Consider the following 26,354-nt stretch of genomic DNA (forward strand, 5'->3'; position numbering starts at 1 on the left):
TGTATATATATCTTGATCATACAGGAAGATCAACTTTGGCTTGTTTGTGCATTTATATAACCATGCACGTTACTCTAGAGATTATCCAATAGAAAATGAAGCTTTCTTGTTGCACTAGTAGTCCCTAGTTTTGGATAAAATTATGAGACCGTAATGGTTATGCTGAGTTGCTAAATATCTTACTGTAGTTGAGGCAAGTAGGAGTATTCAAGTTTATAGGCCGTACAGCATTGGACCATTTTACTCTTTAGCAGGCCCAGAAAATGCAAGAATACATTTCTTCTTGCGTCATCTATTTTACTTAGAAAACCTTGTTGGTTGTGGAGTTTCTTTCCCAACCAGAAACTAAAAATGACAGGTATCCAATTCCATAATTTCTTGAACCAATGTCGATCCTCTTCTTTGTTTCGTAAAGTATGTTTTATAAGGAAGCTTGTAAAACTTACAAGGAAAAAAAAATACTAGTTTGCACCTCTAATAGTTTGACTAGTTCTCATCTACATTCTAATTTTGGACATTACATTTTGATATTCTCAAGTTTTCTAAATTCACCTCGATCACTAACGATGTCGTATAGATGCAATTACGAAACATGCAAGTTTACTTTACTTTAAAAAAAATGCAAGTTTTACTTGCATAATTACATGTTTAGTTGAATAAATTTATCTTTTTTTGCGAGTGAATTTATCGGTGATGAATTCAATCGTTACTTCCACATGATATATTTATGACTGGCAAGAAAGGCACCCAATGTTTAAATATATGCTTATGAATTAACTTAAGTTTTAGATATAGATTATCTATTACAAATTGAAGTAATTAAAGCAATTTTGTTGCTGTCAAATAATTACAAGGGATAAAGTCTACTTCATGTCTAAAATGGTTTTCATCAAATGTCACAATTCAAAAGCATTTTGTCAACCAAGAAGACTTTGTTGTGAGAAGAGTCGTATTTCTCGTTACAGTTCTTTAGCAAGAATTCCAAATCCTACACACAAAACACTTTTGTCAAAACATTTGAAACTAGCAGCTGAAACAAGATAGACTATAATAATTAGAGATTGATTTTATAGAGTATGGAGAATAGTTGATTTTTATTATTTAATGAAGAATATATGATCGACATTGACTGCATGTCTAATGGCATGTGATGAATCTAATTGGATTATGTAGCTTATCAATTTATATAGAGGTAATCAAGAAACCATATCAGCTAGCATATAGGAGACATGAAGGTTAGATTAACTGTGAATTACTGCATCTTTCTATCTTAAATCCACACTTTGTACAAGTTATATGTAGCAGAAGGATATGATTTAGTCTCTCCTCAAAAATAGTACTACTATATGTGGGTGAGAGGTAGCGGAGAGATGGAGGAGAAATTTCAATACCATCAACTGTAAACATAAGATAAGTTACATAATCTACGCAAACATTGTCTCATTGGATACATTTCCTTCTACATGATGTGACTGGCAAGAAAGATACCCAAAAATTTAAAATATTCTTATGAATTAACTTAAGTTTTGGGTACATTACAAATTGAAGTAATTAAAGAAGTTTTGTTGTTGTCAAATAATTACAAGAGAGATATAATATAATGTCTTATTCATGTCTATATGGTACATTGATTCATTGATTATACAACATGGAAACGTACTACATGATGATCAAAGTCTAAAGGTCCTAATGGATGATCAGCAATTAGTTCGATGACTGTACAAAAGGAAATATAAAAGATAAAGCCAATATTGAAAGGTTAGAGTGAAGATTATTGTTAGAATTGGAGACACATGTCCATTTGTGTCTCAGGTCTCTTCCTGTCACAAATGAAGAATCCCTTTCTCAAGCCTAGCAGGCTACCCACCTACCTACACCCTGAGGATGTGGAGGTTGCCCTAACCTTTGTTTTGGGGGAGTTAGGCAAAGCACAGTTGCAGGTAGTAACTGTATGAAAAGGTTGAAGTCTATGATTTGGTTAAAAAAAAAATTTTAAATCATATCTTGTACATCGATTTTAATATATAACACGTGTCAGGCTCATAAAATTTTGTTGTATATTTATAAACTGTTGAAAGTGAGTTACATTCTAAACAAAATGAATTAATCGTATGAAAATGAAACAAAATCGGTCCAAACAGTTTTTCTGACAATAATTTGCTATTGATCCTTTCTCAGAAAAGTCCTGAATCCTGAGTGAACCCTCCCTCAATTCACCACTGTACATATATATATATATATACTCAAATTACATTTCCAAAGTTGCAAAATGTTAATCAGTATTAGAGGCACTAACTTAAAACTTATAGGTTTGTTACTGTGTTATTAGCCTTTTGCTAGAAACTACTCCATAATTTTTAATCAATGTTTGGCTAGCTACCATTTTTTTTTTCTCTTAAACTTGGTTGAAATTTTAACAGGGATGGTTATCTCTTTCTATCTTTCAGCCTTTTCTTCACATTTTTTTTAATACCGAAAAAGAATAACACCTTGATTTTCGACTAAAATGATAACGTCGTACATGCTGTTATAGACGAGGAGGTGTAATGCATCAACCTGCTGTTCTATATTAAGGTATAACTTGTTCATATTATAAGAAGATTAAGATGTGAAATACAATAACAACAAACACATACTGTAATTACTATATTTTATAAGCAAATAAGAGACGATACATTAATTGGGATATAATTAAGACTCGAAAACGGGGACTATAATTCAATACAATTAACATATTATATAGGTTACATAGGGTAAATATTCGGATTATATGACACAGGACTGAGAATCACAACAGAACCCAGGAGGATTTGGAAGCTAGAATAGACGAAATTAAGCTTAATTTCCATGTTCTTGATCCCACCTTTTGCTAACCTTGACCTTCAAGCCTTGCTTAATATAGAGAATGACAGAAATGTTAGGGACAATTTTTTGCCCCTTAACCACTCGAACATGGTAATTGTGGATTATAGTTGCAGCAACTGCCTTTAGCTGTGTGAAAGCCACTTCTTTTCCAAGGCAAGTCCTAGGGCCAGCATTGAAAGCCAAGAACTTGTATGATGGCTCATGCTTAATCGTTCCACGATCCGATATCCACCTCTCGGGCTTCATTTCCATGCAATCTTTCCCCCAGATCGATGCCATTCTTCCCATTGCATACAAAGAAAACATAATCTTCATCTTTGGGTAGACTTGTTGGCCTGTTGGAAGGATGTCTGGTTCAAGAGGCTCCTTATGCTGGAATGGAACTGGTGGATAAAGCCTCAGTGATTCACACAATGCTCCATGCAGATAAACCAACTTGTTCAAGTCTTGAACCTTGAAAAGTTGGTATTTTTCAGTATCAACCGGGGGTGTAATTGACCTTAATTCTTCCCTGATCTTCGTTTCAACGATGGGATTCTGTGAAAGAAGCCAGAAAAACCAAGTGAGAGCTGAGCTGGTTGTATCTCGCCCCGCGATCATGAGATTCAATATGGTATCTCTTAGGAAAGTATCATCATGACTTGGCAATTCCATGGTTTTTGCTTCAGTAATGTATGATGTTAACAAATCAATGCCATCTTGATCATCAGTTCTTGATTTTGACGAAGACTTGCTGCTTAGTTCTTCTCTTTTCTTCGAGATGTACTCACCGATAACACGATCTAAAGTTTTCCAAGCTTCACTGTACTTCTTCTCTTCTCCAATATTTAGCAATCTTTGTAACTTCCATGTGCTTTCAGGCTGAATATGCCTTGCAACTATCGCTTCTTCAGCTCTATCCAAGGCTCTTGCAAACGGAACATCTGGAAAATTGATTGACACGCAGCCAGGATCATAACCTGTGACTAATTTGCATGTTGTATCAAATGTGAATCTCTGGAACAAATCTTGCAGGTCCAACACTTGGCCTGTTTTGCATAGATGATCAAGAACTGGAATAAGCCCTTTTTCAACCTTATCACGACTAGTTTTCACCAAAAACTGATGAAACCTATGATGATTAATCAAAAACCTAGTAGTTTTTCTTTGGCTTTTCCACAAATCCATGTCTGCATTGAAAATACCATCTCCCAAAACATCAAACATCTCCTTGAACTTAGGCCCTTTGGGGAAATTCGGAAAATTTCCACTCATGATGTGGTGAATATTAGCAGGATCAACAGTGAGCAGCGTATCCATGTTGAAGAACCACGGACCTTTAAACAGGAAAGTTCCTCCAGCTAGTCTTGCAACTTTAGTGCAATTGTCATGAAGCCAATTTGCATACAGGATAAGATTCGGCAGCATTCCAATGATCGGCCAGTTCCATGGAAGCCCTTTATCATTCCTTAAAGCCCACAAATAGAGAAAGCAAAAAAATGCTAATATGACCTCAAAGTACCCCAAGGCTCCTAGTACTAGAGCCATTTATGTTCTGACCAATGCTTTCAAGATCGAGGAAAAAGTTAAGAGAAGAAGCTCAAGCTTTGGTTTTTGTAGCCTGAATAATCTGTGAATTATATCAGAAAGGATCAGAACTTGGCAATTTTGAACTACTAAGAGAAATGGATACTTGCAACAGTCAACTACCAACAAAATGAGTTTAACTGACGTTCTCATGATTTTTGTAGGCTTCTGAAAAAATTCAATGCAATATTGCATCAACACTTTCATGTATGTATTTGTAGGTAGAGGTGGCAATATGGATAAATGGTTCATAATTGGTTTTGACTTAATGAATGATGGATGAAATTTATCCAATCCATTTAGATCCATTTAACAAATGGATCTAAATGGATTAAATAAAAACCAATTATCCATTTAAATATTTTAGTAATTTTTTTTATCAGATCCCTATGCAGTAGCTACTTTGGGCCCTGACTAATTCAGAGTTGAGCCAAGTTGCACCCCATAAGAGGCGCAAGCTCTCCCAACACCTGTCTCTCCGTTCACAAGACTTGAACCCGAGATCTTGCTTAAAAGGAGCCAAGCGCCTTGCAAGTTAGACCAGGTACAGCACTTGGCCTCACAGCAAGGGTGGTCCCTCTCGTTTCTCAACATCAGATGAAACTTTCATCATGAAAGCATTTCCTTAAATGCATGCCACAATAGCACAAGACAGAAACATGATTTTTAAGTAAATGGATATATATAGTTTTTGTGGATAATCCATATAAATTTATTTAATTTAATGGTTTTACTTTGGTCAACCATTTAAAATCAATACTATAAATGGATAATCCAAATCCATTTAATTATGAATTATATGGATAGATAAATGGATCTCAATCCAAATTGCGACCTCTATTTGTACGCTAACCCTTTGCTGCCTATCTACTAACATCCTCATTGAATAGATGAATTGTGCTTGGTCTCTTTGCCAACGAGAAACCAAAGAAATGCATGGATTGCATCACCCTCTGTTGACTCGTACCCACCACCAATCCAAAATTTTTGGCTGATGTAAACTACCTTGTACGTGTTCTACTATCTAGGCTTCTCTTGTTCAAATTTAGAGGTGCAACAATCTTACATTATAGTCTGCTAACTGTTACTATCCCATACCATACATATCTGAATCTTTACAAACATGTTCAATATAGGTGGATTTCTTTAGTGAAAAATCAATGCAACAGGGTACAACTTTTCTCTTTTTTTTTTTCGAAAAGACAGAAGCCTGTATTATCTACCAATAGATAAGTCCTATATAAGCGTCACAAGAGCTATTATTTAGGGGAGAATTCCTTTCAAGTAATGTTGATACCCAAAATTAGCTAGGAATCTAGGATCCTCTAGAATGGTTATTTTTTATACTAAGGAATTATGTGCCTTATATTCCATATTACAATAAAGACAGGATTGTGGAGTGGCTTGAGTTTATAAGGATGTTGACCTTGTTAGGATTGAACCACTCGATCTAATTATATATATATAAACTACCATGATGAAAACCATAAAGCCATATTTTTTTCCTTTTTTAATTGTTTAATTCTTCTCCTTCTTCTTCTTTTTTTTTTCCCCTTTGCCTAAAATAGTAATCCCCACAAAAGCATCAGTTGTTTTAAATCTTCTTCATAACTATCGAAAAATAAAGGAAAAAATTTGCTCCCATCCAGACCACGCAATCCTCCATACAAGATGCGTTATCAGGTATCTACACTTTATCTTGTTATTTATCCATGTCTCTTAGAACCATGAAGGATCATACAATTATTAACATGAACAAAAGTCCTACCAAAAAAAAAATTAAAGAAAGATAAAAAAAAAAAAGAAAGCAAAATGAATAAAACCCTAGTGCGAAACAAATCTCTTCCAGTCTTTCTACTTGGCTTAAATCATACAAATCCCAGTACAATAGCGACATGACCTTATTTCATTATTGAAGAATGAATGAATGGGGGGAAGTCACTTAAGTGCCTTTTTGATCATTGAATAAATGAATTTTCGTAACAAAGGAAAAAGAATCAAAGAGCCCAGGTTCATAATCTGTCAAGTAATTCTATTCTTTACTTTTACATATAGTTTAGAGTTCCAAAAATAACCATCTAAGCCCTCTTCTTTGCAATTGAAAACAAGAACATACAATCAAAGATCATGCAAGAATTGTTATTAATACCCGAACTTCGTTGGCTGCTCCTCCTGCTTGTTGAATATAGCTTTTATTGTTATCCACCTGCCCTGATAATCACAGAATATGTTTAAATAGTTTTGAAAAAGATAGCTGCATGAATCAACAAAGAAACACCGTGATGGGAGAATGCTGCGTAGCAAGAATTCTTACAAATTGGATGCTGTGCTTAATTTACATTCTTGCACTTTCTCTACTCCCTATCCATGGTTGAGCAACTTTATAAGTACTATTGGATTCCAAATGTTGATTTTGAATGAGAAAAGATTACAAATATGAAACGAAAGGTACTTATTTATGGGGTTCATAAGGGAAAAATGTATACTGATTGCAACGTAGTATAACTCTCGTGTAAAGTTCTTTGCACCTGATAATGATGAAATGTGAAGTGATTCCTCCATATCTTCCCCTTTATTTGAATGGGTGAGACCAAAATTGTGCAAAAGATCTTCTGTCCTGCGTACTGTAATTGTAGTCGTTTTCCTTTTCATAATATCAGGAGGGATGAAATATTTATTATTTTCTCTTAGTAGAAGACATTTAAGCAAATAAGTGGCACTTGAACATTCAGCAAAACAGTCATTAGACATACTAACATGCACCTTTTTGAGAAACAGTTTGTTCATGCCCTTCAGAATGGAATGATGCAACTTTGATAAGTTTTACTTGCGTGTATAAATGTGCTTCCTATTTCTTTTGCTTCCAAGGAGATGGCACATCACAAGATACAGTGAATGCAAATCTTGTAATATCTTTTTTCTCTTGGATATTAGAATTGGTAGCATTTGGTGATTGAATGCCATGATTCAAAAGTTTCCCTTTTCCTCTCGCACACAGTTGTTCATGTATCTTCAATTAAATTAAAAGATCAATCCTTCTGTAGAAGGCTCCATATAAGATATTTTCGGCTCGGAATACAAAAAGGAAATTCAAGTTAGTCCATCCATCCAGAAAACTTTGATATAGTGACTAAGTTTAAGATGTCAGGAAGTAGAAAATTTGGGCTCTAATCTCCCTACTCCTTCCTCGTTTCTTAAATTCACCCCTCCCTTGCTAGAAAAAAAGACAGAAAGAAAAAGTTATACCATCCATTTTCTTAGTTTGTAATTGTGCACTAAGTTGCTTGTACTTTGTGAGGTGTAAAATTAACAGTTAATAGAGGGCGAATTCTGTAACAAAGGGAACTAGTTGTATTGTTAGTTTCACGGAAAAGTTGAACAGAAATCTTTTAGGACGGCCATTAGTTTATTGGCACATGTTCTATTTTTTCCTTTTTCTTATATATATTATGTGTATATATTTCATATGGTAATTGTTTAAATCTAGTCTCGCATTTTACCCTTTAGCCGTTGATTACATGTAATGGGTAGTTTTGGTTGATGTCAATTGTCCTCGAATTGCATTGTGCAGAAACATCAAGGACCAATGTGTCAATAGGCGAACGTGGTGGTCAAAAATAAGATAGGATTAGAAAATATGAGGGACCAAAATGGAGAAAGTGTAAAATTCAGTACTTAACTTGATAGCATAAATAAGTGGTTCTGAATTCAGATTTCAGTTTTATCAAATGGCCCCTATATCTTTTCTTTTTTTTTTCTTGTGGGAAACAAGATAGGCCCTAAGTTAGATCCTAACGGGAGATGAGGACCAAAGCTGAATTTGCCCCAAGGACATATTCATTGGATGCCCATTACTGCAGAAATGTTCAAACGTGAGAAACTCCTGCCCTGCACAACAAAAAGCCACGTTCTTGTTAGTTGGAGATTGTTCAGTCCTCAAATCTCGTTCAAACAAGTAACAAATTTCAAGAATCTGAACTAGAAGTACATGAGCAAAAGTTCAGAGAAAAAAATGAATAAGGTCAGAGGAGTAATATCCTAGCAGCTATATTTTGCTTTACTTTAGCACTCTCCATTGAGAAAGTCTGTGTATCCGAATATCATGATGTACCAAACAATGTTCAAGAAAAGCACGAGCGACCATCTGCAAAATGACTCTTACAAAATGGATACTCTTTTCTAGAGTCATCAATAATGTATTGGAAAGGGATCAAATCTGTTATTGATAAGCTTCAAATAAGCCCCCTTCAACCAGATATAGAGTGAGTTTGATGATTGAAAGGAGCCAAGTACATCAGCATTGATGCATTTATCAATCTGCAGGGTCTAACTTCTGTATGTATTAATCAGTTTCAGGAGAAAATTTGAACCTAGTGCTAATGGCCATGATGAGGGTCTTGATAATGTTGGAGTAAAAATGAAAGAGGCAGCAGAGAAGAGCTTCCAAACAAGCAAGGTGGCCATGGAGGAATCAGCTAAATCTGCTGCTGACGTAGTAGGAGAGGCAGCGCATAAGACAGCAGAGGAAATGAAGGAAAGAACATCTTTTACTCATGCTTCTCCTGCTGAGCTTTGAAGGAAGCAATGACAAGTCTAATGCAAAGGTCTGAATTTGATAGGAATTTTGGTTTCTGCAGCACCTTATGGTTTGTTTCTAATTTTTAATTCCCACACCTAATGGAAGAAAGGCTTAACAACCAGGAAAGACAGCTTTTAAGCAAAGCTGCTGCTAATGTTTGAGACTCTTGATGGGAGTGATTTATGCCTCTATTTGCAGTGTTCTGTACTAGCATAAAAGCAGTGAACAAAATGTGGCCTATGCCATTTTCACAGGCTTTAATTCATCTCCCCCTTCTTTAACAGAATATGACACAAGTCACACAATGCTAAAATGAAAATGGAAAGTGACTTTCATTTTCATTATAATCCTTCATTTTTCAGGCTTCAAATCATCTCGAAAATTTAAGTTGCGTAACCTCATCAACCCTTTTTTCTTTCACTTCTCAAACTCTCTCCTCCCTCTCCTTCTCCCCTTTTCATTCTCCATGAATTCTAGATGCACATATGAATTCCAAGTGAATAGCACTATCTCAATATATGATGTGCTGCATCCTTGAAAATTTTATCAGAAAAGTCATAAGTCCACCGATCAAATTTATATAAAGCAATCAAGCATCCAAGGACCATGATAGAATTGCAAGTGTAAATTTGTGAATTACAAGATGAAGATAAAGAAAAGATTTATATACCATGCTTGGCTTGGAAGTGCATCCGATCAAGCAATCATCATTGACGCCAATTTCCTATTGGACAAAAAGAAATAAAAGTAAATTGTTAACATCAAAACAAATGTGACAAAAAGTCTACGGTGTTCACACAGACAGAAATTCCAGAGGATGACCACTTAATCTAAAACATAACTGTTAAGGGTGTATTATATCATATTTGGAATTAATACTCACTTAAGACCCGTATGTACATTCTGAAATGGTAAAGGAAAAGAGGAGTTAAGGGAGTTTGAGAAGAAAAAGAAGAGGACAAATTAGAAGAAGAAGATAGAATGCAGAAAGAAGAAAGAAAGAAGAAATCCATCGTGAAGTCGATTTCTCAGACATAAATTTCCCTATTTCTATTTTGCGAATAAAAATATAACAAAAATCATTTAATATTCACCACCAGTATCAATAGTCTACTAAATAAACCCATAATCTTCCAAGCATATACATGTTTTTGGGGGTAAAAATGGAAACAGAACATACTGTAAAAGAATGAGTAAAAATTCCTCACCAACACTAAAAAGGGACTACTTGCAGATTTGGTCCTGAAGCTGAGGCAGCTAGATTGCAGTCTCAACTGGACTTTCATAGATTTTGATGCCACAGCACATATTCATAGATGAAGGAATTATATAGTCCTGAAGCTGGAGGCAGGATTAGAGGCTCCAAGGACCCTGAAGGCCAAAAGTACAATGCTATGAATTCATTGATGAAGGCTCCAATATCATTCAATTATACCATTCTGATACACCTTAGTTTTAACTGAGTTACCATCTGATAATAGTCACACTAGACCATTAACGGTGCAACCAGATATTTATTCTAATTCACACTTCAGAAACACAGATGTGCGGGAATGCTCCCCAGGGCCATAAGATGCTTAACACTTGATGAGGTTCTAGGATCTTCAGATAAACTAGATATTGCTTGCTTAAGAATCACATTGTTCTTATCAGTTGAATCAGGAAAAATTCTGTTCTGGATCATTTTTGTGAACAAGTCAAAAGCTGTTCCTGGGTCCGAATTAGATAAATGTGCATCTATTAATGCTACATAAATAAAAGCATCAGGAATCATGTCCTTCTCCTCCATCTTGAGCAAATATACTAGAGCATCAGAAGTCCTATTGCACTTGCAGAGCCCATTGATTAGGGCCATAAAAGTTATCCTGTTCGGAGCACACCCAGTTTCTTCCATTTCCATCCAAAGCTTCAGTGCATCACTTGGTCTTTCTGCATTACATAGGCCATCTATTAAAGTAGTGTAAGTAAAGACATTGGGCTCTCGCTCTTTCTCAGCCATTCTCAATAGGCATAACATGGCCTGATCAATATCACCATTCTTACACCATCCATCGATAAGCAAATTGTAAGTAACAACTGATGGAACAAGCCCCTTCTCCAGCATCTCATTCAGGAGGTCTTGTGCTTCAGGCAACTTTTGGGCCTTACACAACCCATGTATTAAAATATTGTAGGCAACCACGTCAGGGCCATAACCACGCAGACAAATGTCCCTAAACAGCTTCAAAGCTCTGTCTATTTCTTTGATCTTCAAAAGACCATCAATAGCTGTAGAATATGCAACCATATCAGGAAGGAAACCTTCTATCACCATTTCATCAAGAAAGTTACAAGCCTCAACTGCTCTCCCATGTTTGCACAGTTTCTTGATAAGCAGTGTATAGTTTTTTATCCAAGGCTCATGACCACAAGCACGCATATCTCTGACAAGATGAAGGGCCCGGGTAACATTCATTTGCCTGCACAGGCAACCAAATATGGAATTGTACGTAAAATGTGTCGGCTGGAATCCGAATTCCTTCATCTCAATCAGCAGTTCATAACATTCAGTCAGCCTATCGGCATTACTCAAAAAATCAATCATATTATTGTACAGTATTACACTACGGGAACAATTGATTCTATCCATATCTCTGAAGAGACCCAAAGCATCATCTAACTTACCACTTGAACAAAGAGCATCAACAATTATCTCAAAGGAAGTGGTGTTAGGGCGAATTGTTTGTCCACCAAATAGTTTGTCCACATCAAGATCGATACCCGATCCATCATGCATCATTGATCTTAGCAAACAATGAGCTTTGTTAACTAAGCCAATATTGACAAGACCTTTTAAAACAGAATTATACAACAGAAGAATTGATTCCGCATCTAAATCTTGTGGCCTTTCCTCCAGTAACCGCATGATATCTCTCTCCTCAAGCACACATGATATAAGCTCCGCAACTGTTTTAACATCAGGGTGTATACCTAACTCATTAATTTCTGAGTACAACTGCAGAGCTTTCTTAATCTCTTTATTCTTGCACAGACCTCTAATTAGCACATCATAAATTGAAATGTCTGGACTAATTCCCAGTTTCTGCACTCTATCTAAGAGTTGTATGGCCTTGTCTGCTCTTCCTTCCCCAACAAACCCATGAATCAAGACATAGAAAGTTTTCTCATTCAAGTTAATCTTGAGATTATCCATCCTTTCTATCAGCTCAAACGCTTTATCCACCTCACCCAATTTGCTAAAAGACACCGCCAAGATTGAGAAAACATGAGCATCAAGCCATCCCTTCTGATGCATTTCATTAAACACATCCAACGCCTGTTGGAACTTCCCTGCATTGCAATAACATTGCAACGCTGGAGTCAAAGAGTACTTATCAAGCTGCCACCCTAATCCACGCATTTCATTTATTCTAAAGTCAATCAAATCAACATTACCGGACTTCGCAATCACCTCCAAAAGGCAACTATAGCTGTAACCATTCAGGACACAAAGATTCAATCTTTTCACCTCATCAAACAAGGCATTAGCTTCCTGAACCAGCCCTTGACTTCCCAAACACCTTAAAAAGTAACCAAAAGCCCCCGGTGTCATATAACACCTTGAACTCACCAGCTCTGTAGTTAAATCCCTCAGTGAGGCACTTTGTCGAGCATGTGATAGGATTGAAGCCATGGCATTGTAAGTATAGCAATTGTGCCTGAACCCACATTGACTTGAAGCCCATTTGAAAAACCTATCAGCTATTTTCCAACTCTTGAGCCCTTTCAAAACGGTTTCAACGATTTCAGTGGTGAGTTTTGACCCCAGAACATTCAGTTCTTGGCCTTCAGGGATAAAGGGTCTCCTTGTGAAGATGGAGATGAGACTGTTAGCCAACTGTAATTGGTCTGGATTGGCTTTTGTGCAAATGGGATTCGATAATTGGAAAAGAATGCTGAATTTTTTACACAAGCCATTGAGCAAATTGTTGGTTCTTGAAAACAGGGCCATTCTTCTGAAAAAGGGATTAGCAATTCAAATGTTAAAACAATTATTAGGGACATTAGCCTTCAGAAACAGGACTGTTGTTTTGAGTGTCGAGGGTCATCTTTCTCAGGATTCAAAATTCAAATGACCAACTGCTTCAGATCAATCTACTAGTTAGAATTTATTATTTTGACTGTTAAAATTCAAGTAAAGATGTATTAGGAATGTTTTAACAAATAAATAAGGATAAACCCTTTTTAGTGTGTGAGAAAAAAAAATTCTGTTTTAGTTGATGAAGAGGGAACTAAAATTTTTCTGTCTTTTTCTTTTGTTATTCTTAGTAGGTGAAGAAAATATAGGATCTATATCTATATAAATTTGAGAAGGGATTTTTAGCAACAAGCCTCCACACATCTTCCCACTATCGATTCTATTTTTCTAGCATTTCACATTTAACTTAATTTATAAAATATATTTCTCTTTAACTTCCATATCTACTATTCACATTTGAAATTGTTGGTTATTTTTTAAAATCATTTCATTTCAAATTGTTAGTTAATGTGCATGTTACCTTATTTGAACTTCAACTTATCACGTTTCCGATTGCCTTGCATTATTTATGATTCAACTCCAATTAAAACTTCTATAAGACCATAACAAGAGATAACAAATATAATATCTTTTCATGCTTTCTTATTAATTTAAATAAGTAAGTTTATTTACACTCCATTTTTGTTATTCACACTTCAATAATCATTTTGATCATATAGTTTTCATTAATTAGACTATATGATAAAGCAAATGGTGGAATTGCAAATAATAAAAAATGGAGTGCAAATAACATTTACCTAAGTAAGAAGTGGCTTCCGTGCCTTTCTAATTTAAATAAGTAAGAAGTGGCTCCACTTATATAGGAATTTGGTTTGAAGTTTATTAGTGGGAGGGTAGATAAAGAGAAAACATTCCCAAACTTAGTAAAAGTAAAAAAGTAAATGATAATATTTTATCTTTTAACATAGTAATCCTAAGTAAAAGAGCAAAATTAAATAGAAAAACAAAAAGGAAATAATGTCGTGGATTTAAAAAATCAAGAATTGTACCATTCATGAAATTTAAATTATGAAATCATTAAATAAAAAACAAAGTACTACTGGCCTTTTAACGTGGAAATTTTTTTTTGAAATGTTCATTTTTGATAAAAATAATGATAATAACAACACCAATTCTACCAAAAATCTTTTAAAAAAATAACATTATAGTTTAAGAGAAAAATATAGAACATTCGACCCTAAAATACTACTTAATTTGTATATATCTGGCCCAAATTTGACCCTGATTAGATTTGAATAAGAGTGCAAAACCCAAACACTAAAGATAACTTTTGGTATCATTAATTATTTTATGTATTCTTATTGCTGTCTTCATATGTAAATATGTATTTGCTATGTTAAATATATATATATATATATTAATTGCAGTACTTGAGGATATTACAGATATTATCAGTTTTTCATTTCCATTTTTAGATACTAATAATTGCAACCATTGTAATCAATTTTCAATTTTATATTTTCATTATGATAGGTAAAGTTAAATATATTGGGTCGCAAGGATATGAATTTAGAGGTTGGGTATGGGGGGAGGAGTGAGGGAAGAAAATGATGAGGACTTGAAAAGTGGCGAGAAAGGTTGAAAAAGAAATGTGGGTTACAAGGATGGGCGGAGAAAGGAGAAAAGAAGAAAGGGGGGTATGACATAGATGAAAAAGAATAATAATAATAGAGAGAGTGGTACCATGATAGAAAATACGAAAGTCGTAGGAGACATCTCATGACTAGCTAGCGGATAAGAGAAGAGGGAAATGATGGTGATTTTTAATAATTTTGAAAACTCTAAAAACATATATTACATAGATTTTTTTAAATATACGTTAAAGTTTATGAAAAATGCTAATCTAAATGCAGTCAACAATTTTAGCTATACAAGATAGGAGAAAGATTTTTTTTTCTAAAAATGAAAGAAAATAAATTGGTTATAATTTATTTTGTTATATTATAAGTTTTGATATATGGGTATAACATAATATGTTTTGTCGGGTACTGATAAATTGACTTTTTTTTAAGAAAACTCTTCTCACCTTACCATCCAACCAACACTCTCCTTAAATGTGTTAACAATTCCTCTATCATGTAAATCATTATAAATTAAAATTTTTTCAACATGTTAAGCATACACTTCTTTAAAATTTTTAGTCTATATATATATGTATTATTCTGTACCACAATATCTAAATATATATAATATTATTTTGATTTGAAATGTAATCCCGTGCATAGCACGGGTCAAAATACTAGTTTAAAAAATGGGAGGAGAATGGGGAATTTGAAAACATAATTCCTCGGCTTTAACGTAAATCAAGACTTTCTCTACTAAAGAGAGTATTATATACTTGAAAGGTTTGGCATAAATGTGTTTAGTTTAAAAGTAAATCATTTTTAAAAATAAATTCTTTATCACTCTCTACTCTCTAGACACATTTCCGAACCACTTGTTGACTTTTTTATAAATTTCTAACTTCAAATGCATTATATTATAAAAAGTGGTACAGTGAATGATAAAAAAAATATTTTTTAAACAATTATATTGGAATTATTATGGATCTCACTTTGACTTTGCTTTAAGATTAACTCCTAATGTTTCATCATAAGTTCATTCACAAAAAGGGGGGGGGAGGGAGGGGGCGCTGAAATATTAATTGGAAAGGAAAATCGTTCAAAACGTCTCTCACATTTTGCAAAATAATTTTTTTCGTCCCTCACTTTTAAAAGTGTAATTTTACGTCCCTTACAAATTCACATTGATTAAATTTTGTTCCTACCTAGGTTTCCGACTAGTTTTTGGTCGAAATCTATCATGTGTCTTGCAAGTGATTATTTTTTAAGGGCAAAATTATCAAATCAAATTTTACATAAGTCGATTCATAGTCCCTTACATTTCACAAAATGAATTTTTTCGTCCCTCATATTTCACAAATGAATTTTTTATCCTTCACATTTTTCAAAATGGATTTTTTCATCTCTCATTGATCATGTATGCGAATAGTTTTTTTTAAACCCATGTATATATCTATTTAATTTTACCTGAGTAATACAAATAGCATGTAATATATATCTATTTGATTTCGCACAGGCAAAATAAAAAAGAGATATATTACATGATATTCGTACTATTTAGGTAAAATTAAATAGATATATACATGGATTTAAAAAAATTGTTAATTTTTCACTCATATTCATTTCGTTTTACTCGAAAATTGAAACGAAGAAAACATTTAATCCTAAACATTATCAAGTGTTTATATCAAAATAAATTTGAACAGAAAAAATAAATAAAAGAAAAGTATGACAAAAAGAAGTAAATGATTGGCACTTTCAAATTTTAAAACAATCACAAGGTAAATAATTCAACTGTTGGTCTTAAAAGTGGCAAGTAAAAATTTCAAATTTAAATTGGAATTTGCTAGCACTGCTATGGAATTCGAACTAGAACCCATTAATAAGATGACCTTATTTTACAATTCAATAAATAAATTATTACCAAAAGAGAAAAGCCACAAATATTGAATAGATTCACATGGTGAAATCATATAGATATATACATGGGTTTAAAATAAAATTCTTAGTTTTAAACCCCTGTATATATCTATTGAATAGTATGTGTACAACTATGATTAGTCTGTTTGGATAAAATCAAATAGAAATATATCACATGCTATTTGTACTATTCAGGTGAAATCAAATAAATAAATATATATATATGTTTAAAGAAAAAATATTATTCATACACATGATCAATGGGGGATGAAAAAATTTATTTTGAAAAATATGAGGGATGAAAAAATTCATTTTATGAAATCTGAGGGACGAAATAATTCATTTTGTAAAATGTTAGGGACGAAAAAAATTCATTTTGTGAAATGTGAGAGACTATAAATCGGATTATATAAAATTTGATTTGACAATTTGCCCTTAAAAAATGATTATGTACAAGGCACATGATGGATTCTGACAAAAAATTAGTTGGAAACTTAAATAGGAACCAAATTTGACCAATATGAATTTTTAAGAAACATAAAATTACACGTTTAAAAATGGGGAACGAAAAAAGTCATTTCACTAAATGTGAGGGATGTTTTGAACGATTTTCCCTACTTGGAATGCTCTTTTTCTAAATCAATTTTTCTTTGAGGAAAAGCTAAATATAGGAAATACTTAGAAGGAGAGAGTTGCAAATTAGTTGAAAAGTAGGATTGAGTGATGGTTTAGTAGAATGAGCATCTGGGATCAAATTAATTTAAGGTGAGATAGCAAAATTTTTTTTTTTTTTACTAAAATAAGGAAAAAATCGTTTTCTGTACAATACAAACTTGGAATGATATGTCATTTAACAATAGTTAGTATGTAGTAAGAAAAAATGCTTTTATATCTTTAATAGGGCGAATTTCTATAAATAATGTTAATATGAGAAAAGTCGGAGTAGTGTTGTCCCAGGAGTTGTGCTGATGTAAGGGTCACCGCATTTCAAATAATCGGCAATCGAGAAAATAATTTTTTTCTTTTTCCTTTTCTGGTCCACAAGAAATGACTAGAAAATTTTTTTTTTGTAAAGATGCTCGGCGATGAATAAATTTTATTTTTTTAAAACTAAACCCCAAACTCTAATTATCAACCATAAACCTTAAACCCTAATTTATAAACCATAAATCCTAATGTATAAACCCTAAACCCTAATTCATAAATCTTAAACCCTAAATCATAATTTATCAACGCTAAACCCAAAATTAATCTTAGAATGTATAATGCTTTAAAGCAAAAATTACGTTAAAAACATGCTATTTGGTTTTCAGCATTAATCGGTGATCAAATATTGATGAATGGGTAAAAGCGAGGTTTAGATTCCAAATTGAAATACAAAAATTAATTTAAATTTATGACGCTGCATCCTAATTATTAAAGTTTTTTACATTTACGAAGTACCATAAATAATGTAGCATCAACTATAAATGTCTAATATAACAAAGTAAAAAGTATTGTCATTGTTTAAAGCTACAAATCACCAATGAACACTACAAATTGTAATCACCCATCAATGCGCCTCTTGCCTCTATCGTGTTGGAAAATAGAGCAATCGCATCTCCATTGCACTCTCAGATGTGGCAGATCTTGCTGCAGCTGTAGCCGCTTAGACCTCCCAAGTAGTGTTTCAGGCATTTGTTCATCCTCGTCATCTTCAGAGGGGTCCACCATAGGAGTCTAACTGCATCTCGACCAGGAAAGATTTGTAGATATAGTGGAAAGGCCTTGATCAATAGTGTTGGAACTACGCCGCATCCAAAATTGGATGTGGCTAAATATTCGCCGCAATGCGGTGTCTTCAATTTTTTTTCAAAAAATATTCACACCATTGATCAACTTGTGATCAACGATGCACAAGTTAAGCCACATCCAAATCTGGATGTGGCTAAGCAATGCAGTTATTGGCAATTTTTTTTAAATTATTATTCTTTTAAATTGCTATGCCACTTAAAAAATCAAAAATAAATTCAATTTCCCTTAACGCCGGCAGCCCCTACTACAGCACTAATTTGTTCAAAATACCAAATTTGTCATGGTTTCTTATTTGACAGTATTTACAGAAATTTGCCTTTAACAGTCTTTAGAGAGACAAGGCCGATATTTTTTTTTAATTTTTGGAAGACATATATAGTTAGAAAAGAAAAGTAAAAAGAAATAAGGGTTAAGTGTAAAGTGCACCCATGAACTATGCTTGGTTAGCGACTTACCCTCTAAACTATCAATTGTAGAGATTTGCGCCTTAATATATTACCGATTTCGTTGTAGATTGTTTAAAATTAGGTGGTGTGACAAATTTATCCCTAATTAAATGACCAACTACCTAAATTATCCACATCTCTCCTATGTTTTTCTCTTCTAAAGTCTAAACTCACTAGTAACCTTCCTTTTTCTCCTCCTCTAAATGACACCACTAAATTATTATCCGTCCCATTCCTCACATCAAACTCCCTAATATGGATCGCTCTTCACCTTCCCACTCAAATCTACCTTTGTAGCCCCCTAACTTCATAGACCTATCATTACCTCCCTCTTTTGAGTGCCTTCTCTTTGAATTTTCATTGTTTCTCAAGTTCCAAAATCACAACCCACTTCAAATTTGCCAACCCACATTACTACTAGCCGATCTCCCGACACTTTTGATTCAAGAGGCCCAAATCCCATCATTTTTCATCCTTTTAATTTCTGTAATTGTCTATGTTGTTGGGTGTTTTTATTTCTACTTGCTGCACATTGAAATTTGATTTAGTATGCGATTGGTTCTACATAAGATAAGATTGTATTATGGGTTTTGCTATTTGAAGATTTGGTGTGGATTTATGGTATCTTCAACTTTTTGCATTGTTACTGATGGGTTTTTAGCCCTGATATAAAGCCTTGATTTTGATATAGTTTTATATAATCTAGTATTGATTTTTATTCTTCAATTGCAGGGGTTCAATGGTAGGTATTTTGGTGTAGTGGTAATGGCAAGATGTGTAGGATTTTTTATGGTTGAAAAAAAAGATCAAATAGATTAAAGAAAGGGGTATTCTAGGAAACAGATTATTTGTGGGGTTATTGTTGTCCTTTCAATAAATAATTACTAGTCACGTTAATTTAATTGGACCAATGTGCTCAAAATTCAAAGTATAAGATAGTAAATTACTACAATTGATAGTATAGAAGGCAAGTTGCTAATTGAGCATAGTTAGAGGGTGCATTTTGCATCTAACCCAAGAAATAATTGACAATAATACCAGGAATTTTTTTTTTGGCCCTTCCACCTCTCTCCACGTCCTTCTAGCCTCCAACTGTTAGGTATAAGATTTGAACCTTAACTCTAACACTGAGAAAGACCATAGAAGCCTTCCCTTAACTGCCGACCCTAGTGGTTTATAATACTCGAAAAATTAAGAAATTTTTTGTGCTATAATTGAGAATAAGTATCTGAGATGGATTGTAATGGACAAACTAAAAACCAAACATGGCCAGATTTAACTATTTTGCTACTTATGTCTTCTGTGAAAGCATCCCACTTTACAAAGTTCAACCACAGTTATGGAAATTGCTTGATATTTCCAAACATGAATGGTTCTTCTTGCCTTTCTCCAAAAATTTCCCTTTCCTTCTCTTTCTTTCTTTCTTTTTTTTTTTCCATCCCTACAATCTCTTTTAATTGATTAACGCAATACTTCCTCCTCAAGAACCCAAGATAATATAAATAATATAGAATTATGCACTTTCACTACAAATCCCAAGAACCCCATTAAACTCCTTCTCAAGTTTTAGTCTCTTAATAATAATAATAAAAAAGGAGCTGTTTAGTGTCATCTTCTTCAACAGATGCCAAGCAGGTATTTGCATTAATCCCTACCTTCAACTTTCCAAGAAACTCACATGCACGAAAAGCACGCGCACACACACTATATATATATATATATACTTTCCCCGTTAAAGAGGAGTATACTTTCAAGAGATTCTGCAGTGGTTTCGTATCCTCAGGTTAAATAAGGGTTTTTTTAACCTAAAGTAACAACTTCAATCATTTAAAATACAGACCACCATCATCATTGAGGAATACAAATTGAACGCAGAGCATATAGAGTACAGGTAAAACCAGGATGAACAAATTGTCGTTGTCTATTGGAATTATTGGGGAAATTGTGAGAAAAAAAACCCATTGATACATGCATGGAAGTATTTTCTCCCTCAAAAGTAGTTCTGATTGAATCAAAGTCAGTCCATAAAGTATATAAGATCTACATTTGGTAAATTTCCAAAATTCCACTAATTCTTGTTATAGTGAAATGTTTGTCTAATTGAAATATTTGTTGAAGAAAGAATGTTCTACTAAGTGAATTATAATTATTGAACAATAAGTACATGTGAAATATTCTCTGTTGGATGGACCTTCAAAAGCGTAATTTTTGTTATCTTTCATTTTTGATATATCTACAATTTTTGTTCACGTTTCTTGCATCTGTTTTATGCAATAATATGGTATGAAAGTACGAATTTTTTTTATATATATATAAAAAATACATGTATTCATGTTTTACGATTTGATTTAGGTACATAAGTGATGTTTAGGCGGTGTCTTAATTAATTAGGATTCTTGATCCGAGTCCAAATTGAATTGGGAAGTTTCTCCAAATTAGAGTTGGTATTGGACTTCAACTCCTTTACGTTCCTCCTTTTGTTGTCCTTAATTGCTTATTTACTTCTATCTAAGTAGTAGTGATCCCTATTTTTAATTTAATAGCTATTGAAATCAAAAAAGAAAAAGTCTTCTGCCTCTCTCTAAGAAGTTGTCTGCCGTCTCTTGTCCACGGTACTTGTGTTTATTTCTGGCTTTGAGTTTTTTATTTTTGGTCTTGCGTTTTTCATTTTTTGGTTCCGCATTTATATATATTTGGTTTTTTTTTTATTTGTTCCAATAGGGGAGGGGTGGGATTTAAGAAATAGACGGGGGAGGGCCGGATTTTGCATTTTTATTTGTTTATTCATATAAATTATATGATTTGGGGTGGATTTATTCCTTGTAAGCATATGTTTATGACTGTAAACGTTTTGATATGCTACTGATAAATCTTGTTGATATAAGGCTAATGGTGATGATTTTTGCATGGTAGCCATTATACATAGAGACTGTGTTTAGACAGTCTCCATCTGTTTTTGAGAAAATAGTTACCTTTCTTACAAAGATATTGACAGGTTTGAAAACCCATATTTATACGAAGAAAAAAACAAAAAACAAATATCAAACATATGAAGTGGCTATGCATAACAATTTGGAGTTGCTTGAGTTGAAAGTTTGATCTTATCACGTTCATATAATACGATAATATGATCTTTTTAATTTGAATTTGCCAATTAAATATATTTGTTTTCGCATGTGATGAATTGTAGATATCTAGTGCAATTAACGTTATCAGCTATACTAAATTAAATTCCTTCCTGTTTGGATATAGATTTCCTGATTGGTCACTAGCTATTCTCGAATATGGGATTTTTTTTTTCTCTAGGGTATGCACATTATGGATTTCCTGAAAAGATTTGACTTCAAAAATCTAGTCTTATGAAACCCTTTCATGATTTGTTTCCAGTACTGTTTATTCTGCGATTTTAGAAGTATTCTTGAAGAGTGGCTAAATTCAAACCCTTCAATCTTAAGTCAAGTCTAAAGTTTTAATGTTAACTTCACAAGCAACTGATGCATAGGAAATTGATTTAGCTTGGGCATGATTGCTGGGATTTCAGTATCTGGGATGCCTTCATCCCTGGTGCTAGCTAGTGTTGGTTGTTGACATTGTTGTGCTTAATTCTTACCATTATAGAATGAAGAGTGACTAAAATTGTTTGCTTTTCAATGGACAGGTTTTATATAAACAGTAAGATGTTTAGATCACCAAAGTCTCCTTTGCCTATAGGCAAAAGCAATCTACCAGAAGTTGGCACAGAAGACACCACCTATTGTGATGGCAATGATCAAAGATAAAAAATTCTTTATGTACCAAGACAGGTCTTCATGAGTGACAATTTTGACACTGCAGCCAACAACAATTATTCTTCAATCACAAGTGCATTGAAGTTGAACGATGATACCACCGTGATAAAAAAGGGAGAGATTCATGAGTTTCAAGAATCGGGCGATAATAAAATTTGGTCAGATCAACCAACTCTGATAACCAAGAAGTCGAACGACGATAACAAAATTTGGTCGGATCAACCAACTCTGATAACCAAGAAGTCGAACGATGATACTGTCGTGATAAAAAAAGGGGAGATTCATGAGTCTCAAGAATCGGGTGATAACAAAATTTGGTCGCCCCTAATGGATGGTATTGTGGATGTGACCGGAAATTGTAGAAAATCAGGGAAGGACTCAGAGAAAGTGAAGGTGGTGAAATTCTTGGATACGTTCATTGATAGAATTCTTTATGGTCCTAGAGATCCTAGCAAAAGACGACTGCCAGTTTTTGAAGAGATCTGCCCCGAATGAATTTGGGATGTTTGTTTTTGGACCGTTTTTGTTTTTAAATTGTGGATAGAGTGATACTGTGATAGGAAATTTCCTTTGGCCTTTCATCAAATTATTGTGATTTCTTGTCCTAAATTATTTATAATATATTTATTGATCAATGAGTACAACTTGTTTAGCAATATCCAAATTATACCTTAATCAACTGAGCAAAGAGATCCAATGGTGTATAAATGAATGTCACAAAAATCACAGCAAAAGTATACTTTTTCCTTTTTAGAGCAACACCAAATTAGAGGACAAATTCCTCTATTAAAAAAAATAATGACAAATTAGAGGACAAATTCCTCTATCGAAATAAATACTTTTTAGAGCTTTAAAGTACAATTTTTATGTGTTTTTTGTAGATCTATAGAGACTTATTATGAAAATAAATAGCTTATATATAGCAAATCCATCAAGATAAGACAGTAAAATAAAAAAGTACTTAGATGATATTCCAGCTTACAATTAATAAGCCACATCAAGATCCAACACATACTTGTTTTGATCTCTTAATTTGCAATTTTGCATTTATCCAACATTTATTAGTCAGTCCCAATGGTGTATAAATGAATGTCAGCTCACGGAGGTAGTAATGAACCCTAATTTACTTGGCTTTGATGTAAAGAAAATGAAAATTCAAACGACTTTGACAATGTATTTGACTTGGATTGTATTAGACTGCTTCAACTGATGAATCTTAAGTTTGAACCAATCAACATAACATAATGAAGATAAAGAAAAAGAAAAATTACAGACACTTCAATAATCCATACTCATAGTAATGAAATACTCTATATATTCCTCCTACAAATGATAAATGATTTATTTTCATGAATTATAAAAAAATTCTCAACCATCAATCCTCATAAACCAAGTTTTATTCTATTTCCCTAACCAAATCGTAGGTATATTTACCCCTTGTTTTTTAGACATTTTCAAAGTGATAGGACCTGTGATGCTACAGTAGGACAATCAAACTAATTGTTGGCCAGTACTATTAAATAGCACAAACTGAATTTTAGTTTGATAACACTCAATGCGTTCCATTCATTCAAGATCGATCCAGTAGTCTTTTTTTTTTTTTTTGGTCGTAACGATAGGATTCCTATAATCTAAACTAGTTTAATCTAGGGAGAGGGGGAGGGGATTCGATGTGAATAGAAACTCCATCGAAAATGGTCAACGAAAACTGTCACATATTATGACAATTTTGGTGTATGACAATTTTGATGGAAGGCAAGGGTCGAACGCTTGACTTCCCAACACCACCAAGCCTTAGAAGGCTGGGCAGTTGAGGATCGATCTAGTAGTCAGAAAAGGGCTTTTAGAGTCTTCTGACAGTTGAGGATGGGAAATGTGTGAGGAGTAGTGAAAAGGGTTTAAAAAAAAAAAAAAAAACGTTCTTTAGGAAAATGACACATTTTTGTTTCAAACTAGAAAACACATGCCCAGACTTTTGGTTACTCAAAAAACTGGCCAACTTTGAATCGGAATTATTATTCTTTTGCTGTCCACTAGAAGGTCCAAATTTAGTGGGGCCTCGTTTACAAGTAGGCAAACGCTGCTATGAATCGAAGAATTGCACAATGTATCTCTAAGAAACAACTTTTACCTAATTTTTTTTTTTGAAGAAAAAAGGCACTTTACAAGCAACATAGGAGAAGAAGTTGCTGCCCCCTAATCCAAACAAGTTCACTTACATTATCCCAGCTAAAGCACTATAATACAATTCAACGAGCCTTTAGGGGCAGCCAACATAGCAAGGAAGTTTCTGACTGCAAAATCCTAACTCCAAATGAAATTGTGACTAATACGTGACTTCTCTAAATCCAATCGGATGTGTAGCGCATCTATCTGATTCAATGGTGAATCAGTCTCCATCGATTTCTCCTGATCCAATTGGACCCTCCCTTATATAGGGTAGCGTATGATTAGGAGTAAGAGCAGTGTAGAAAGTGATGATTGACAAAATTAATAATAATAAATTGTCGTGTTCAAAAATTTCTTTTTTCTTATTAAAATTTGCGTTCAAAAATTAGTTGTGTTTTTATATACTATTTTATTAATAACCATATTTATTGTTTTAATACCTACATCTGTTATGTCAATTTTCACACTGTTCGCTGCCGCCACCACTAGTGACCCGTGATCCCTCGAATGGAGGTTTCCGCCGTACTATTAATTAAGATTAGGCTAGCTCAAATCTTACTTGTCGGAACAATACTAATCTCAAGTTGAAAACTGCAAACTACTGTTTATTGCCATTGGCCAAGTGCTGCTTAACGCGTGCATAGTTGGACCATATATACAAACCCTCTCTCAATAAAAGAAAGTGCCATATTATTAGTATTTAGGGATAACTTCAAAAACCTTCATTGAGCTTTGAGACAATGATGGCAAAAAATTGGTCAACTTTGAATCCGAATTATTAACTAACTATTCAGTTGGCCATCAAGAGAGTTTTAAAACTTTATTTGGATGTATGTTAAAAGGTCAAATCCCTTACCCTATATTCTAATATCCAAATTTTTTTAAAAAAATTTTGCCAGTTGGTGCGAAAGCACCTATTTGGACCGGTGAACCATGATATCTTTAGGCCCTCCTTCCCCTAGGATAGTGTAGGAATAAATATAGAATATAATCTATCGTGCCGATAATTTTAAAAAATCCGAATTATTATTTTTTTCTTTTGCCATCATTGTCCACTAGAAGGTCCAAATTTAGTGGAGCCTCATTTACAAGTAAAGCAAATGCTGCTACGAATCGAAGAATTGTGCAATGTTTCTTTAGAAAGCAACTTATACCTAATCTTTTTTTTTTTTTTTAAAATTTTTTTCACAAAGAAGCACTTTACGGACAGCATGGGGGAAGAAGTTGCTGCTTTCTAATCCAAACAAGCCCACTCGTAGTATCCCAGCTAGAGCACTATAATGCAATTCAACGAGTCATTAAGGCATCCAATATAGCAAAGAAGTTTCTGACTGCAAAATTTTGACTCCAAATTAAGTTGCCTCGTGGAAGATTCCGCTATACTATTATTTTTTTTAATAAAATATCATAATTTCATGGGTAAAAAACAAAAAAACCCCTGTGGTAAGTCTAATACACAGAAAAGCCCCCTATGGTTTCAAAATATACAACACGATACCTCATGCTTTGAACTAAATTGTAAAGGTGACGGAATCCGTTAAATTTAACGGAAATGACTTATTGGAACCTAAAAAAAAATTTTTATAC

The 26,354-nt window shown here is 33.6% G+C and overlaps 2 protein-coding genes and 1 long non-coding RNA gene across 3 annotated transcripts; 1 reads left to right on the forward strand and 2 right to left on the reverse strand.

The window, feature by feature from the left end:
- Positions 1-2,633: 2,633 nt before the first annotated feature.
- LOC113700418 (alkane hydroxylase MAH1-like) lies at positions 2,634-4,564 on the reverse strand. The gene has a single exon (XM_027220854.2). The coding sequence runs from the start codon at positions 4,390-4,392 to the stop codon at positions 2,839-2,841; it is 1,554 nt and encodes a 517-aa protein (XP_027076655.1). The 5' UTR covers positions 4,393-4,564; the 3' UTR covers positions 2,634-2,838.
- Positions 4,565-5,858: 1,294 nt separating this feature from the next.
- On the forward strand, positions 5,859-9,261 carry LOC140011489 (uncharacterized). The gene is made up of 2 exons (XR_011818663.1): positions 5,859-6,114; positions 8,782-9,261. It is a non-coding gene; the product is annotated as an uncharacterized lncRNA (long non-coding RNA).
- Positions 8,083-13,331, reverse strand: LOC113701407 (putative pentatricopeptide repeat-containing protein At5g08310, mitochondrial). Its single transcript, XM_027222041.2, has 3 exons — positions 10,219-13,331; positions 9,681-9,734; positions 8,083-8,319 (listed from the first exon to the last, which is right to left on the reverse strand). Exon 1 carries the CDS (start codon positions 12,999-13,001, stop codon positions 10,542-10,544), a length of 2,460 nt encoding a protein of 819 aa, XP_027077842.1. The 5' UTR covers positions 13,002-13,331; the 3' UTR covers positions 8,083-8,319; positions 9,681-9,734; positions 10,219-10,541.
- Positions 13,332-26,354: the final 13,023 nt, after the last annotated feature.

Source organism: Coffea arabica, chromosome 7e (genome assembly GCF_036785885.1).
Source record: "Coffea arabica cultivar ET-39 chromosome 7e, Coffea Arabica ET-39 HiFi, whole genome shotgun sequence".
NCBI classification, from domain to species: Eukaryota; Viridiplantae; Streptophyta; class Magnoliopsida; order Gentianales; family Rubiaceae; genus Coffea; species Coffea arabica.